Source organism: Pipra filicauda, unplaced genomic scaffold (assembly GCF_003945595.2).
Source record: "Pipra filicauda isolate LSUMZ 115617 unplaced genomic scaffold, ASM394559v2 scaffold277_size1012519_pilon, whole genome shotgun sequence".
NCBI classification, from domain to species: domain Eukaryota; kingdom Metazoa; phylum Chordata; class Aves; order Passeriformes; family Pipridae; genus Pipra; species Pipra filicauda.
The window spans coordinates 913,164-930,458 of record NW_024104395.1 but is presented as its reverse complement, the minus strand read 5'-3'; the positions used below and the strand labels follow the sequence as shown (position 1 = coordinate 930,458).

The following is a 17,295-nucleotide window of genomic DNA, read 5'->3' as shown; positions in this document are numbered from 1 at the left end:
CTGAGAGCCGTTTTCAGTACCCATCCACATTTTTTTCCCTGCTGAGTTTTATGTTTTGTTTTGCAAGGGAATATGTGTCTATAAATGTAAAGGTTCACTTTAAAGGATGCTGATGCAGCTGTTTATAATTTTTACTCAGAGCCTGTGCATTAAAGGGCCACATTTACCTTCTGCTAAGATGTTAGAGGCTTTTGTTGTTGCAGATCTCTAACTTCATTATAGAAATTATTTAGAATGACCCATTCCTTTGTCTTCCTTTCTCTGCTTTTCTATCTCTCTACCCTCCTTCTACACATAGTACAGACAAGATTCATCATCCCCAACTTAGACAACTAAAACATATCTGAGCTGGAGCTTTGTCACTCTATGCTCCCTCAGGCAATAATAAAGAAAAATAAGAACACTTCAAGAAATTTCATCTCCTCTTAAGACAGGCAACAAAGTTTGATCAGATTTATTACTTTTGCAAATACATATCTATATTTATAATGACAAAAAAAGAGGGTTGCTAGCTCAGTCTTGTAAGATTGACTAAAACCAGCATGCCTAAAATTAGGTGAGATGAATCTGACCTCAGGATTCATATTATTATCCTTTAAAACAACTGAAAGATGAAGTATAGAAAGCACACGGTACAAAACTTACTCATCTGCCAAGATACCTGAAGAAAAACCTTAGAAGCACTTACATGAAAGACCTATTGTATTTTTCCTAAATAATACACTAGACTCCATGACCACAGTAGAGGAAAAATCCAGTTATTCTTAGCTCTAGCTGTAGCCTCTGCTGGGATTTTCTGGGGGATACTTTGCATCATTTTGCACATGGGAATAATCAATTCACAAATGCATGCTAGTTGTAACAGTACTCACTAAGGGTACCAACTACAGTTTAGGAGAATAACTTGGAGAATACTCCCCATGTAATTTTTTTCTTTTGCAATTCACACCTTTCTTTGAACAGATGAAAGTTAGATTAAGTTCAATGCTTGAGACAGGAACTGTGCAAGCTGCATCACAGCAACATATCAATGTTTGTTTTAAGCAAGGAAAGACTAATGTTGAAGGGTGTTTAATGTTGCCTGGCATAAGTTAGTTTCCCAAGCCCTATGCAAGAGAGCAGACAGTCAGTCCACATTTTTTCTTACTGATCACCTCCTTTTGATCTTGTGCTTACAAAAAACACGATGTGCATTCATATTTAATTTGTTATCTATTGGCTCCAGCAACGCAAAAACACCTGATGACAGCCTGCCCTGTACCTCTGTCAGTCACTGGCTGTCTAACAGTGGTACTGCAGCAGCCAGAACTGCACTAGCTCAGGCCACACCACAGGTGACAGATCCTATCTTAAAGCAGGAAAACATTGGAAAACAGACAGAAAAAACTGCACTTGTTGTAAGGCTTAAAAGTGTGGATATTTTCAGGGAAACACTGTATCTAACTGCCCTCCTCTTACCTAAATCCGACAATTGGACACTCTTTACAGATGTTGCACTTGGCCTGATGTTTCGCTGTTTCTGCAGCTGCCACGCGGTGTAGAACTGGTAGCCACACCATAGACTGTGGTTCTAAGCGCATCCAATCTATAAATTGCTTTACAGTTATTTCTGGCTTATTGTGATTCTGTGGAGAGAAAGAACCCACATTCAAATTAAAAAAGAATAAATAATAAAATAAAACAACACAACAGCACACACCCAAAAGCAAATTTTCCTTAGAATTCTATGGAAGAAGACCAAACAACAACCTGTGTTAATCCTTTCCATGACAGGTTCATCCAAAACCATTTACAAGACACAAGAAATAACCTTGATCAACTTGCAAATAAAGAAAACAAGTCAGTCAGTAAGACTATAGGAGACTAAAACAGCTATGATAGAGTAAACAGACAGTAATAAAGGTGGAGGACATAGTAAATGAGCAACAGGGTCCCTTGTAAAGCTGTCTTTGAACTGAAAGGACTTGAAAAATAAGTATGAGCATGAAAGGGAAGCACTTTCTGCACCTCAAACATTCTAAAGACATGGTCGACTTTTGAGTTAAGATCAATGACAAAATGCTAAATGTCAGTAGTGCTTGCATGTGCCTATTGATTGCCATTAGACTCATGTAATTTTTTTATTATGCTTGGAGCTCACAGTATTCTTTCTAGTTAGCACATTAAACACACACACACAAATAGCAAACAGGCAGGCATGTAACTAATGAGAAAGAAATCTCCCATTTTATAGGCAATTGCTGCAAGAATAAAGCAGAGCTAAAGTATTAACGTGATTGTTTTAAAAAGCAAACAAACATGTCTCTACATTTTCTTTAAATTGTAACCACTAGAGAAGCCTAGTTGTAAAGGTATTCTATTCATCAACTTTGTCAGCAATAAGAACAGAGATCATATTTCTGAGCTCACTGGAAGTAAAAAAAACAAAGCTTAAAAATTGAAACTATTCTTAAATGGTAATGCAAAAATCTAAGCCTAGAAAGAAATCCTAGGCTTCTAAAACTATTTATAGTCCAAGTTGATTTTTGCCAGTAAAAGGGAGAAGCATGAAAGAAACCCACATTCTTTCCTCACCAAGAAAATACTTGGCTGAGAACTGTCATGCAATTGCAAATTTTGTCTATGCTTTTCTAATGACCAGAGACTGAACTTGAGCTATTCGTGTGAGATGAGGGGTGCAACCTCATTATCAGTATAACTGTAATAACACATCAAGTGTTTAAATGCTACCTTGCTAGTACCCCCTCACCCATAATTGAACAGCATGGGAGATGGGGACTTAAAGATCATTCCTCTGTCTGCCACTAACAAATTAACAACTGAATATTTCAGTATGACTTGAACCACTCAAGGCCGGTTATAGCTATGTCAAGCATCATCCCTTATTGTCTGAAGCAGCAGTGTTAAAACATAAAGGAAAGTTTTACATGGTTAATGGGTCAAATCAACTTCTGTAAGTATCTACTAAATTATTCATAACCTGGACAAACACACTTCCAATTCTAATCACCTGACTCCAGAAATTAATCTAATAGTTCTGAAAAAAGCTAGCGCAACTGCATTTTTCAAAGCACTGGACAAAAAAAGTATAAATGTCTATGAAAGAATGGCAAAAGAAAAATGCTCTAAAAGGTCCCTAAAATCTTTAATGTTTGATTCAATAAACTCCAAAATATCCAAGTCATTAATTTTATATACACCACAGTGAATTTTTAATCCATATACAATTTCTGATGATGTTCAAATCAGCCACTTTCACAGAAATAATACACAGAAGCAGTATAGCTATCAATAGCAAACAGCTGGAGCTTTAGGCATCCTTGACAAAGTCAGTTAGTTGTGTTTCATTACAACATCCTGTTTTTAATTCTCATCTTTAAACAGACAGATGATCCTTGCAGCCTCATTAACCCCTGGCATGAAGTATGGGGCTGAACAGCAGGATGCAAGAGCTTAATTCCATTCTGATCTGCTGCATAAAGGCTCATGATATATTAATGACTAAGCTTGAAGTTTCATGCAAGTGCAAGCTCTTTTGTCAGTAAAATAATTTCCTGGTTCATAAGGTCAAAAATTACTACCAACATCATTCTCTTGTTCTGTTGAGATTGTGTCTTGTTCCAGCAGGGAAAAGCATGTTGTTCTCACAGTATTAGGTTGCTTTGAACAATGCAAAGCAGGGTAATTGACTGCTACAAAATTTTTTAACAGCTTTTAGAGCTGCAAACACTGTCAAAATCACAAAGATTTATATATTCTTCTGGCTAAACATAATTTGTTTCATCCTGTCCTAAACCATAAACCATCTTTTACAGCCGCATTTTCACAATAACTTCCCACACTTAGTTGCAGGGGTATATTCATTTCTGTTCAAAACTCAGTGGATGTTTTTAAAATTCCTCTCTTGTTTTTACATCATGTACAAGTGAATCTTTAGACTTCCCAGAGGGTTTTTTTTTCTCATGAAGGTCTTTATCTTACCTGTTGGAAGCAGCTGCGCACACTGGGTTCAATGTTGCTCCCACCAAAGGCTGCCACTTCACCAAGCTGTCGTGGGATCTGGATAGCATCGTGAAGCAGAAGGCCCAGCTGCCTCTGATCACACATTTCTGTAGGGCCAGCCACCTCCTTGAAGAGGTCTGTAACATCAAAAAAAGGCACCGTATCATTTCATTTCCACATACCTCCCCTTTCATTCAGTAACGCTGCAGCTCGAGTTTTTAATATTTTTGTTATAGTCATAGTTACATGGCCACAGACCCATTTACAGGAGCTTACCTTAATTTAATCTTGATAACTTTCAATATGTTTTCTTGATTTGTAACCATACAAATGAGAAAAGTAAGGCCAAATGAATGAAACTATACAGCTTCTTATGGCACATGGTAGCCAGGAAGGTGATTTGAGGCAGCCAGCACAGTTTCACCAGCAAGAAGTCCTGCCTGGCCTTCTATAATAGAGTGACTACATCAGCGGACAAGGGAAGGGCTACACATGTCACCTCTCTGAACTTCTGTAAGGCCTTTGACATGGCCACCCACAACATCCTTCTCTCTCAACTGGAGAGAGATGGATTTGATGGGCAGATAAGGAATTGGTTGGATGGTCACATCCAGAGGTTAGTGGTCAATTGTTCAGAGTCCCAATGGGCATCAGTGACAAGTGGTGTCCTTCAGGAGTCTGTATGAGGACCAGTGCTATTTAATATCTTCATCAATGACATAGACAAAGGGATCGAGCATACCCTCAGCAAGTCTGCAGATGACACCAAGCTGAGTGGTACAGTTGAAGGGATGCAGGTGCATCCTGAAGGACAGGATGCCATCCAGAAAGACCTGGACAAGCTTGAGAAGTGGGCCCATGGTTATCTTATGAAGAAGTACAAGGCTGAGTGCAAGGTACTACACCTCAGTCTGGGCAACCCCCAGTATCAATACAGGCTGGGGGATGAAGGGACTGAGAGCAGCTCTGCCAAGAAGGACTTGGGGGTCCTGGTGGATGAAAAGTTGGACGTGTGCTGAGAAGGTGTGCTTGCAGCCCAGAAGGTCAACCGTATCCTGGGCTGCATCAGAAGAAGTGCAGCCAATAGGCTGAGGGAGGTGATTCTGCATGCTCTGCTCTGGTGAGACCCCATCTGGAGTGCTGACTCCAGCTCTAGGGTCCCCAGCACACGGAAGACATGGAGCTGCTAGAGCAGGTCCAGAGAAGGGCCACAAAACTGCTCATAGGAGAGATATTCCATCCCTCTGAAGAAAGGCTGAGAGAGTTGGAGTTGTTCAGCCTGGAGAAGACTCCAGAGAGGCCTTATTGTAGCTTTTCAGTACTCAAAGGGGGCTTATAAGAAAGCTGGAGACAAACCTTTTTAGCAGGGCCTGTTGCAGTAGGACAAGGGGTAATGGTTTTAAACTAAAAGATTTAAACTAGTTATAAGGAAGAAATTTTTTACAATGAGGGTGGTGAAACACTGGAAAAGGTTGCCAAGAGAGGTGGGAACATTCTATCGCTGGGAACATTCACAGCCAGGTTGGAGAGGGCTCTGAGTAACCTGATCTAGTTGAAGATGACCCTGCCTATTGCAAGGGGGTTGGTCTAGATGACCTTTAAAGGTTCCTTCCAAATCAAACTATTTTACGTTTCTATGAAGAATGAAATATTTCAGAAATCCATATCTTATGCTAAAATCTATGCCATCCTTCAGTTGGCTGGGGACAGAAGCACATTTGCTCTGAAGAGAGACTAGAAGTTACCACGAGTCACAACTGGCCATGTGAAACAGCTTAAAGCAAGAGCAACAGCAAGAAAGACAACTCAAGCTTAACAATAATCACATTTTCTTCCTGGATAACCATGTCTGCTTCCATGTCCTTTCCCTTTACTGATTCCATTTTCTTAAGGTAGGTGTCAAGCCCTGCAGTATAAATGGATGAACCAGGATGACTGTAACGACGGAAAAAATGGATGCTGAAAGGGATCAAGAAAATTGTTCCAGATACAGGTACTGGGAAGGAAGATACTGCTTGTACCTACAGTCACAGTTAAGCACTGAATTTAACAGGCAGGCCTGTCTGCAGCATAGATGTTATTTCTCAAGTGCTTTCTTAACACATTTCTTAGATTGGATAATTTTAATTGTTAAAGTGCTCAGCCAAAATTTTTAATATGTTTCTGCCAATAATTTTGATTTATGAACTCCATAGCTGTGAACATTAACATTTATTCACAAGATTCATCTTTCCTGAAAACATCTTAAATGCTGAGTTTATCAAAGAAATATTTTTAAATTCTGTGAGTGGTACAAATTACAGAAGAAATGGAATTAAATTCTTATGTTCGTTCCAGTTGGCTTTTACATTGTCCTTTTGCACTCAGTAGCTGGCTTGGATTAAAACTTCAAGTAATCTTAAAAGAAAAAAGAATCCATTTATACTATTCCCCTACTTTTTCATGTTTCCCACCAGAACAATCATTAATAGATTATAAATAAATGAAATTTGAAAATTCAGTCTGACTGCACTTCTGACTGAGAAAAAGACAAGCTTTGTTCAGAACCACTCAAGAGTAACTCTTATTACACTGCGTAAATTGTTTTGTCCTTCATTTAGAACAACTGTCAAGTTTTGTCAGTGTGCTTCAGATAGTCTGGTCATACTTTATTTCTTCTCAAAGGAGGTGGAAGCAGAAGAAAGGATCTTCACAAAATAAAAATCCAGATGGCTGAAATAATTTTTAGAGTTTGTCATATTTTTCTCACCCCTTTCTTGCCTAGTCAAACAGCAGCTACAGCATCTTCACCACTCAGTGTTGAGGAAAAAAACCATCACAGACAACAGTGGTGACAGAATTAGTACTGCCCAGCTGCAGGTTCGTCTTGGCAATCTCTGATCCTGGCTAGCTTCTTCAGCTGAGGTTGGCATAGTTTTTCAATTTTTAAGAGTCAGCTTAAAAAAATTGATAGTATAAAAAAAAAAAAAAAGGAAAAAAAGAAAAGTTTGTCTTATTCTGTTTGCATCAGTCTACAGTGGAAACAGGCATTAAAAGAAGAACAAGTCATTAACTGCTTGAGCTGGGAGGCAGATGAAGTAATTTCCTAAGCCCTAAAACTTCAGTTGACTATGGAGCTGGTAAAATAGACGAAAAACTGTTTGACAGGAGGGGTAATAGGCAGAGTGATTAGCTAGGAGGAAACCAGCAAATACCTTTGAAGAACTCAAACTCCTCCAAAACACTCCACTTGAGTTTTATTTGTTTAACACCAGCAAGTGCCATAACCAAATGCAAGGCTATGTATCCTCTTTTCCCAAACCTCTCCAGTGTGGCACACAGGAGAAGAAGCTCCTAAACTAAAGGTATAGAAAGTGAGAATGCTCTTGCTATCTGGCCTACCTACTTCAAATAACCCATGAACTGTTCCCTGGCAAAGGAGGTACGGCAAGAGCAACTCAAGTGGCAAATGTATTGGAGAACAGCCTGCTTTAGCTCTGACAGGGACCACCTGGACAATATACTTGCATCAGTCGGAAAGGGGACCCCATATATCACCCATCAGCAATGATAAAAGCCATAAACTCTTGTAAATGGAGTTTGTTAACATGCACATAAATATTAAATGAGTTTCAACATAAAATACATTGACATTTAGGTTAAACTGTATAAGGAACTCTATCAAAGGACAGGAAGAATGATTGAGGGACCAGAGAAATGTGCGGGGATTGGTTGCTGGCTGGGGTTAAACCATGACAAAATCAAATGTCTCAACAGTCCTGAAATTATGCCTCAAAAGTCTGGTCTCTAGGAAGTCTGAATACTTGAGCAGACATTCTGCTCAACAGTTTTACAAAAGAGTGAAGGGTTCATCCAAAAGATTTTAAAACAACAAACTTGCCTATTTTACTACCAACTACTGTAAGCTTCTCTAAGGCTACAACATCTAAGGCACAATCTGTGCTCTGCTAAGGGCTCCAACCACAGCTGCATGATGACTGTCACTCAGAGGAGTCTGGAATTGCCAATGCCTCCTAAATGGTTAGAAGAAATATAGCCAAAAGGAGCAAATTTCAGGAGCTGGTCTGAGAAAGGAAAAAAAATCAGATGGCAGATAATTTGTTTGGGGATCCTGTTCTTTCTTCCAAGTCACTGACTTTCTTGAAAATACTTAGGATTTCCACCACAGTTTTCACTTAAGGATCTGAAACCTCAGTAGGTAAAACAAAATTTCTCTCACAAAGAGATGATTATTAGGGTGTGACAAAATCAAAAGAAGCAAAAGAGCTCACACCAAAGCTTAGGTTTTGGCACACAGCTGGTGCCAGAGGACCCCAAAACACTGACTGCAAAGCCACTGCAAGCCAAGAACCAATACCTAACACTGTTACTTACTTCCTTCTTTAGCAAAATTTTTTTCAGATTTAAGAGGTTTTCTGGTGACAATTTTAAGGTTCATAAGGACAATAAAACTGAAAAATATATCAAAGCTCCTGATCACAGGAGTTACAACAACAAAAAGGATGCATTATCGGACTAATATTCTCTGCTTCGAGAACCCGAGCAACTACTTTAATTTCAGATGTATTTCAGGTTGAAGTTATGATCACTTGGTACAAAAGTCTTCTGAGACTTATTCTGTACTATTTTTTTTAGGACTTTTCACAGCAATATTCAGAAAAAATAGTCCATGCTATTAACACGGATGACGTAAAATCTGTAGCCGCAATCAGCTGCCACTTCTTTTACTACTAAATACAAAGCAACAACACAAAAATTAATCAGACTAGCAATTTCTTTGTTCTGCTTCAGTGCTTGCATTTGGTAACTGTAAACATACTAATGTATTACTGATAGCAATTTCACGTGAGTTTATTCTCAGGTTTGGGAGTTTTTTGAAACCATCTTTTGAAAGGGTTATCAGTTTGTTATCCACAACCTAATTGACTCCTGTACTTTAGGAAAGCTTTTTATTTCACACTAAATGGTAGATTACTCCCTGAATTGTCATTACTGAACAAAGGTATGTCCATCAACCTTCTTCAGTTATGGAATAATTCAAATATATGTCAAATGACATAAGGAAACTAAAAAATCCAAAGTCTCAGTATGCCATTCAAATGTCAAAATATGTCCCAATGCATAAGATACATACTTTTGCTCAATGTTAATAACCAAGATTATAAGATTGCCTACAAGTGCTCTTAAGGAAAGCAGAAATTTTTGCAGAACTCAAAGGTACATGCAGCAAATTCAGTCTCTATAAATTTTTCATGTGTTTCCAAAATGAACCAAGGAAATACTCCAAAGAACAGCAATTTTAAGATGAATGTGCATAATATGTAAATGTCCATCACATAAGATGCTCCAATATAATGTTTTATCTTTTTTCTATATTTGTCAGGGGGTTTTGCCACAAAGTTACTCAATTCTCCTCTGCTCCTGAAATTATTTTTGTGAAATATTTTTATACTACTTAGTATTTCTCAAGCTTGTGAGGTTACTTAAATCAACATAATTTAAACTTTCATTGTGCAATTTTGGCAGAAAGTACATATATCAGAAAACCATTTTCAGAGTTCAGATAATCTTTCTCATGGACTACTAAATACAATTACTGGATTTTGATGTATTTCCTTGCTTTATCAGCCATAGAAATCTGACGCAATCAGTACTGACTTGCTTGATTTTTCCCTAAACAAAACATACACACACACACAAGAGAGAACAGAATTGGTCAAATATAATACTTCCCTAGCTTCCATATGGCTATGTTCTCCTTTTCTTTTGGGGGCTGCAGTACTGTGACTTATGACAAAGCAGAATTGACATCAATACTTTCCAGTCAAGATATAAATCCTACTTTCTCCATTGTCAATGATGATAATGAAAACAATTCTGTTTTACTTACACACAAGAAAACTGCCATGTACAGGCATGAAAAATATTTTACTTCAAATTTCGCTGCAATATGTGTTGTCATTGTATGTGACTTAGTTATATAGAGTATTTTGTAAAACTTCCTTACATCTGTACTTCTCTTCCAGAAGGCCCTTAGAAAGAGACATCAAGCCAATTTTCAGGGACTGCACTCGAATCTTTCCAGTTCGGCCACTGAAATTATAAAGATAAGACAATTTAATAGTTTAATTTTATTTCAGTCCAATTCAAGTCTATTAAAAATACAAAGATATTGGTAACTTCTACTTAAATATACTTCAAATCTCAAAAAAAAAAAATAACACTACAAATCACATTAAGAATTGTTCCCTTACAAAAGCTCAGCTTGCCTTCTAAGCAGTTTACACATATTATTCCAAAGGACCAGACGATTAGCTCTGTAAAGCTCTTAATGTGATTTGATAACGTGATATACACAGAAAAAATACATGAGCACACAGCAGGAAAGCCTATTACTCAGTGTGAAACAAAAGGACTGCAATAAAACCAAGTTTTTATATCACAGTAATTCATTCTCTTTTTTCCCTTAATTTTTGTCTTTAATGTTTAAAATGCTCTGATATATATGTAATATCAGGACATAAACAGGCAACCACATACACTAATTCAATGATGCAGAGCTGTTGTTCTTTCTAAGTAATGTAATTTCAGGCTCATCTCGTTCAACATGAAAAAAATATGTGCAAACTGAAAAAGCAACTTGAGAACAGGTAAGCGGGTACCAAAGCAAGTAATGTTAAGCCTGCAAGACAAACACTGTTTAAACATATACTAAAGCAAAAAAAACAGGTTACACGGAAAAGGACAATTTTAAAGTTCAAAATATCAGCGCAGAAACATATTCTTATGAATTTTTTTTTCTTTCAAAAATCAAAAACCATGACAGAATTTGTCTTCAAATCAGACATGGTAAAAAGAAGTCATAATAATAGTAGTCGAACTGCACATATTGCCACGTAAGGTTAGCTGGCTCCTTAACCAACAAGTAAGATAACACTAAATTTAATATCCCCTCAAACATTACTTTGGCCCTTTCTGTCACACAGAAGTGATATATACGTTAATTACTTTGGGACTGGTTGATACATATCTCTTTTCATCCTATCCATTCAACATATGGCCTGCTGTCTGATTTACTTCACAAATGTTGTGCTGAATACAAAATTATTAATTTATTCCTGGATTCCTGATAAATTAGCTAAGCAACTTACAAATATTAATGCATTTTTCTTCGCAAGCATCACCTAATCTAGTAAGACTAGACAGCATTATCTTCTCCATTCCACAAGCTGGAACAGTGGTACAGAGAAATTATCTATTTTATATATTCAAGCTTAGCTTCACATTACCTCTTTCAATTACAGACACTACATCATTCTGGTACATTTTACCATCTAAATGGTTCATTTTACACCTTCATAGAGGTATTTACCCATTCTTTCCTGTGGAGGGTTGTCTGTGTTTTAACCTTATATTCATCAAAAAAAAAAAAAAAGCTGAACATTCATCTGGGTTTGACTTAATTCAGGACTAACTACATCATTTGTTAATTAAAGACAGAAACTCAGAAAAACTTTGCAGCTAAAAGATCAGGGCTTTTAGCTCTCTATATCAGGTATGTGGAGGCTTCAAACTTCTCCTGATTTCAGTAGATCACTGTAGGATCTGTGAAAAACTTTCTTCACACAAAAATCATTTTCTCAGAAAATTATACAAATAATTACAAAGCCTGCAATATTTTTCCAAAGAATAAGGATCACTGAAAAATCAACAGAAAACAAGATTAGCAATATGAAGTCCAGAGGGACCCTATGTCCCTGGAGGAAGAGGAACAATAGCATAAAAACACCAGGTGCTACCAAGGAAAACTAGAGAATGAAGATAAGCCCACTACAGTTCAGACTTCTCTTGTCAAAGAGCTCTCAAGCCCTAGTGTGGTGGTTTGAAAAACCTTTTCTCTGAGGTAGTAATGGTTTGCCCCACTGATAATACTGGACCAATCAAAAGTCCACGTGCACCCTACGGAAATTACATACCCACAGAAACAGAAGAGAAGGTGGTGAAAATAGCTTAGAAGGTAGGTAGCCATGATCTGAGCCATGAGGAGGCAGGGGGCCAGTGAGCCCCTCTGAGGGCCAAGGGCCCCCAGCCCCCAGCTGAGGCTACGGGAGACCTGGTATAGTGTCAAAGCTGGACTGGGTCCCGTAATCAAGAGCTGGAAGGGTTTCCTTACTGTCAGCAGCAGCAGAAGACACTGAAAGCAGCAGCAGAGCAGTCCTGAACAGAGACAGCGATGGCTAAAAGCCAAAAGATAGTCAGTAGCAATGAGATAACGGGAAGCCAGCTGAAAGACGCAGAGATGTTCCTGCAGGAGGGAGAGTCGGCAACAAAACAGAGGAAAACTCAACAGGGCTGTTTTGGGGTAAGACTGTATCACTTTCCCAAAACCCAGAGACCTCCTGAAGAGGAGGGGTGGACTTCCAAACTCTTAGGGAGTCCCAAAATGCAGCAGCAGCTAGAGAGAGAGAGAGAAAGGAGCTGAAAAACTCAGAGTCGTCCTGAGAGCTGAACCAAGATGGAATGCGGAGGAGGTGGCCTTGCCTTCCGCTGCTGCTACCATGCTGGTGAGCTGAGACAGAGCAGAGGAGCTCTGGTAAGACTGAACTGAAAGCTGCCTTAAATGCTCTAACTCAAGAGAAGTGAAGGTCTCCAAGGAAAATCCCCCGAAGGCTCAGGCTCAGGGTTGGAATTTCTGCAAAGTAAGAACAAAAATCCTGACTGCCATACTTAAATCTGCTGCCTTAGAGAAATGAAAGACACTAACCAGTGCCACAAAAAACTGAAATGAAGGAACTGTGGCCTGAGGAGTGACAGAAAGACTTTTCCCTTTTCTTCTTAGACTTTTATTGAAGGAAAAGAGGAATTTAACTTAATGTAAATATATATTTGTATCTAAATAAACCTTTGTAAATATTTTCCCCTTCCCCCAATACCGAATAGTTGTGTTTTGTCTGAAAACTCTCCACATGAGGTGAGGAAGATATCAAGTCCATGCCATCACTAAACCCTCTCACAGGGATAAATTGTGGGAGGGGGCTTGAACTTAGAAACTGGATTCTTGGGAGTTTCAAACCACCACACCTAGACAACACTGACACTGCAACTAAGGACCACCAAGGACTGCAGCTATCAGTTATCTACATAGCCCAGCAACAGAAGGCAGCCTGTTAGATTAATGACGATCCCCATAGGTGCCTCCTCTTGATCACCCACATTTTCCTGCCCTACAGACAGCCGCATCCTTCCCAAAGTCTTCTTCCTGCTATCACAGCCTGCTAAGCTTTTCTCACTGAGTGCTCTATGAATCAAAACAGTTATCATCAACACGGGGGATGCAATTAGAGTGCATGCAGAAAACTTCCATCAGCTACTGTCAAAACTGGGGCATGAAGCTAAGGCTGACTGAGCACGTATCTCATCCTTCTCATTCCTCAGAAGTTCAGATTTTACTGAAATGAACACTCTGGTAAGGTCTGGGTTATTAACTCGGCCGGTGTTAGAATCTGCCAGGTGTATCAGAGCAACGATAAATAACAAAGTTGTAATTCTTCAGAGAAAGATTGGGCCATAGAGAATAATCATGAAAGACAGTTTTGATCATATGGAAAATGTCGGCATATATACCACAGATAGCCTTCCGAAACTAATGTACCAAAGAAATTCAATTTAAAAGAAGGCATTATCAAAAGTATCCTAACACCAAAAACAAAACAAAACAAGAAAATTTAAAAGTTGAGACGTGGGAAGTCAGCTAAACATTGTAAAATTTTAAAAACAGTGCACGTAGAAGTTTCTTTATGGGTAATTCTGATTGAAATGAGTCATTGCCCAGAATTAGTACTTATAGAAAAATCTCATTTCTAGGAGTGTTAAGCTATTCCATTAGCACTGAAAGGTATCAGCCCTTTTTATATAAATGACATCTGGATATTTTAGCAAATTTGACAGTATGTAGTCCCAAAGAATAACCATCAGCTATTGCTTTTGGATGCTATAAACACAGGACTAGTCAAATGATTTTATAGAGCAAACAATTCAAAGAATTTCCTTCACAGCTCTCATTGTAAATATGTAAGATATTTATCTTTAATTGTATTTAGAAAAAAAAAAAATATTAAAAAATCTCTGGTCTAGCCAAAACAAAGAACTTTAAGTTTGGAAAATGTTTATAAGGGCAGATGTTGCTGTCTGGAACAACCTTTGAGTCCTTGAAGAAGTAAAAGGGTCCAAGGGCTTAAGGGCCAAAGACATCTGCAGGTTAAGTCTGGAAAACTACTCAGTTTGTTATTAATCTGTGAATCTGTAATTAAATCTTAGGTTAACAGCATGCGACTAACAGATGCCTTTTGTAGGCAGTTAAACAATTTGAAACATTGTATATGTGTAGCACTCATGCAATAAAAAAATGGAAATACCAAGACACAAATTAGCTCTTCCCTGAAGGCCAATTTAAAAAACAAAGTCAAAAAAATCCAGCTTAAGTTTGGTGCCTGGTCTTTTAGCATTTTGTTTTTCATTCTGGAGTGAATTTGAAAGGGGAACAAGGAAACACACTGTAAAAAGTAATTTTCTCTCAGTAAACCTTCATCCTCCATTTTTCAAAGTTTAAATAAAGATTAAAGTACTTCATCAGCTCAAAGAATTATCTACACTAAGTTTTCAATATAATAATCAAGTGAAATGGGAAAAACAGGAAATGTTATTGAAAGAAAGGTTTTCTGCTTATTAGGTGCATTTTAAATATGAACAGATTAAACAACTGACTTCTAACTGAAGTTAGGAAGCAAAGGTAATAATTTGTGGTCAGTCTGAAAAAAAAAACCCAAACCAATCAGTAACTATAAAAAATTCTCTGACACTATTAAGTCTCTTATTCTAAATTACCAATACCATTTCAGTCAAGCAAGTCACTTGATCTGCTGCTCTATTTGCAAGTGATATGTTTATTCAGTCACAATACAGAACTCTGCAAAATAAAAATAACTGCAGAAAGAACTCCCAGTTATTATTTGATGGACTCTCCAATTTTTCATCAGTAATGACGAGGAGTCCGACTAACAGAAATGTCACAATATTTAACAGTAATATTCAAATCCCAAAGTATAAGTAGTCAGCACATAAATGATAAATGGTTCTATGTACTCTATTCTCTCCTTCTGGCTCCCCTAAAACCAAAATAAAGTAAAATATCCACAAAAAATAGGAGAACTGGTATGTAATCCTCTGAGGGGAAAAAAACCAAAAAGCTATGAATTTGGCACTGATTAAGTGAGCAAACATAGCGAAGATAACACATAAATCTACAAGTAGAAGCTCTCTTTGGCAAAGCCAGGTATAAGAATTTTTATCACTATTCGAGAAATACTTTCACTCTTTTTATCTTCAAATAGGGAGAAAGGAAATAAATTTTCTAACCAACCTCATGGAGCTTAGAAATTCTGATTTGTAATTCTATGTATAACTCGAAACTAAAGCACACGTTCAACTAGACACACTGAAGTGGACCACACCATGCATTGCACTACTGCGTTAGCTCCAGAGTAGTCCTGAAATGCCTTTGCTGAAGGAATGTAAAGAGACACATTGTAGGGCATGGAGGAGCTGATGGAAATCATGTCTTTCCCCAGGTTTTACTACATACGGGAGATGAGAATAGTGAATGCCTCTAAGAAAATGAGGAACAAACTCATGACTCAAAAGGACAACCAAATAAAAGCATACTGCTTGTAGGTCATGCAGGCTGACACAGCGCAGGGCAGGGCAGAGTTCCACATCAAGCAGAAGAAACAAGTGACTGGGGGCTCAGAAAGGACTGACCAAAACCACAGGGGACTGCTGAAGTGGACTTTCTCATGCTTTCTGAGGCTCAGTTCTCTCTCTAGAAATAGCAGATGTGTATTTAAATGAACCCACAAATTCTCACTGTAAGCATTCCAAAACATTCTTGAGGAAAACACAATCCCCTGGGGAAATACACCTTTGTTGCCAGGATGAGGGCAGGTGGACTACATAACACCAGCCCTCAGAATTCATATGTGGCAGGAGCTGCACCTGCTGGAAGCAAACAAGGACACTGCTGACCCTCTGGAATCAGACAGGCTTTAGGGCTGAGATCAGAACAACCTCTACTCAATAGAGGACTGAGGACAGGGAGCTCAGCCAGCATTACGGTGTGCAAATAACTAAGTGTAAAAGAAACAACAAAACTGTCCATACCTGTGGCAGAAATAGAATCTGGTATGAATGGCAAACAATCTGGGAAATTTGGAACATTTAGAGCAGGAACACAGCTAAAGCAGTGTATCTAGCTCTCTACTCGCATATACATTTCTTGAAATCCTTTCAAAGTGTCTTTGGTAGTATAAAAGCAGTGTACCTTTTGTTCAGCGTATCAGAGCAGGATAGCATAAGAAATATGTCATTGCAAGCAACTGCACTTTTTCACTACCAAGTCAAAAATATCAAAATACGTAACTTCTTATTAAATAACTTTTTAAGGCTTTATCATTTTTCTATTATTATGAGCACTTGCTCAAGAAAGTAACTCAGAAAAAAATATACAACAGTCCTATAAGCCTACCACTTTTGATGAGTCATGTGTGCAAAAATTACTAATTTTGTCTCCATGATGCATACTTTGTTAATACTATATTATATTCCTGGGGTACACACTGTGACTAAAAACTTTTTACTTACCTATCATACACGTTGAGTAGCCAGTTAAGACACATGTCTACACAGAGAGGAACATTCACCATATCTTTGTGTTTCTCTTCAAGTCCACTGTAGATAGTAGTGAGACAGCTGATCACATCCTGGACACCAATCAGCTGGTCATTTTGACTTAACTTCTGTTGTTTGAAAACTTCACTTGTTGTGTTCAGGTCCAAAAGGTCCACTAACAACAGGTGATTAAAAAAAAAAAGAAAAAGAAAAAAAAAGAAAAAAGGTATGAATATAGAAGCCTGAGCATAGCATTGACAATACTTATTCATGTGCACTTGTCCGTGCGCATTGTAGCAAACACTGCTGAAAATTAGCTAAGTACCTTTCGCTCAGTAACATTATAGTGACAAACCATTCTCTGTGACAAGTCAACAGCATTCAGTGCTATATATTTAAAAACAGAATAAGAATATCAAAATGACACTGCACATCTCACAACAGCATTAAAATAGCTGCTGAAGTAGTCTGTGTAAGTAGAGTATCCTAACCTCAGTGCACACACAGAGTCCACTAGGTTTACATGATTCTTCATATTGACCATAAAGCAGAATCCCATAAAGTGATTAT

General features: G+C 38.0%; 1 protein-coding gene across 2 annotated transcripts in view; it reads right to left on the bottom strand.

The window, feature by feature from the left end:
* The window catches only part of UTRN (utrophin), a 365,977-nt gene that overhangs the window by 39,643 nt on the left and 309,039 nt on the right, over positions 1-17,295 (bottom strand). For both annotated transcript variants that reach the window (XM_039382610.1, XM_039382611.1), the window contains 4 exons: positions 16,699-16,900; positions 10,010-10,095; positions 3,982-4,139; positions 1,459-1,625 (listed from right to left, as the gene is read on the bottom strand). In XM_039382610.1, the coding sequence (XP_039238544.1) occupies positions 1,459-1,625; positions 3,982-4,139; positions 10,010-10,095; positions 16,699-16,900 (613 nt within the window). The remainder of the gene's footprint in view (positions 1-1,458; positions 1,626-3,981; positions 4,140-10,009; positions 10,096-16,698; positions 16,901-17,295) is intronic.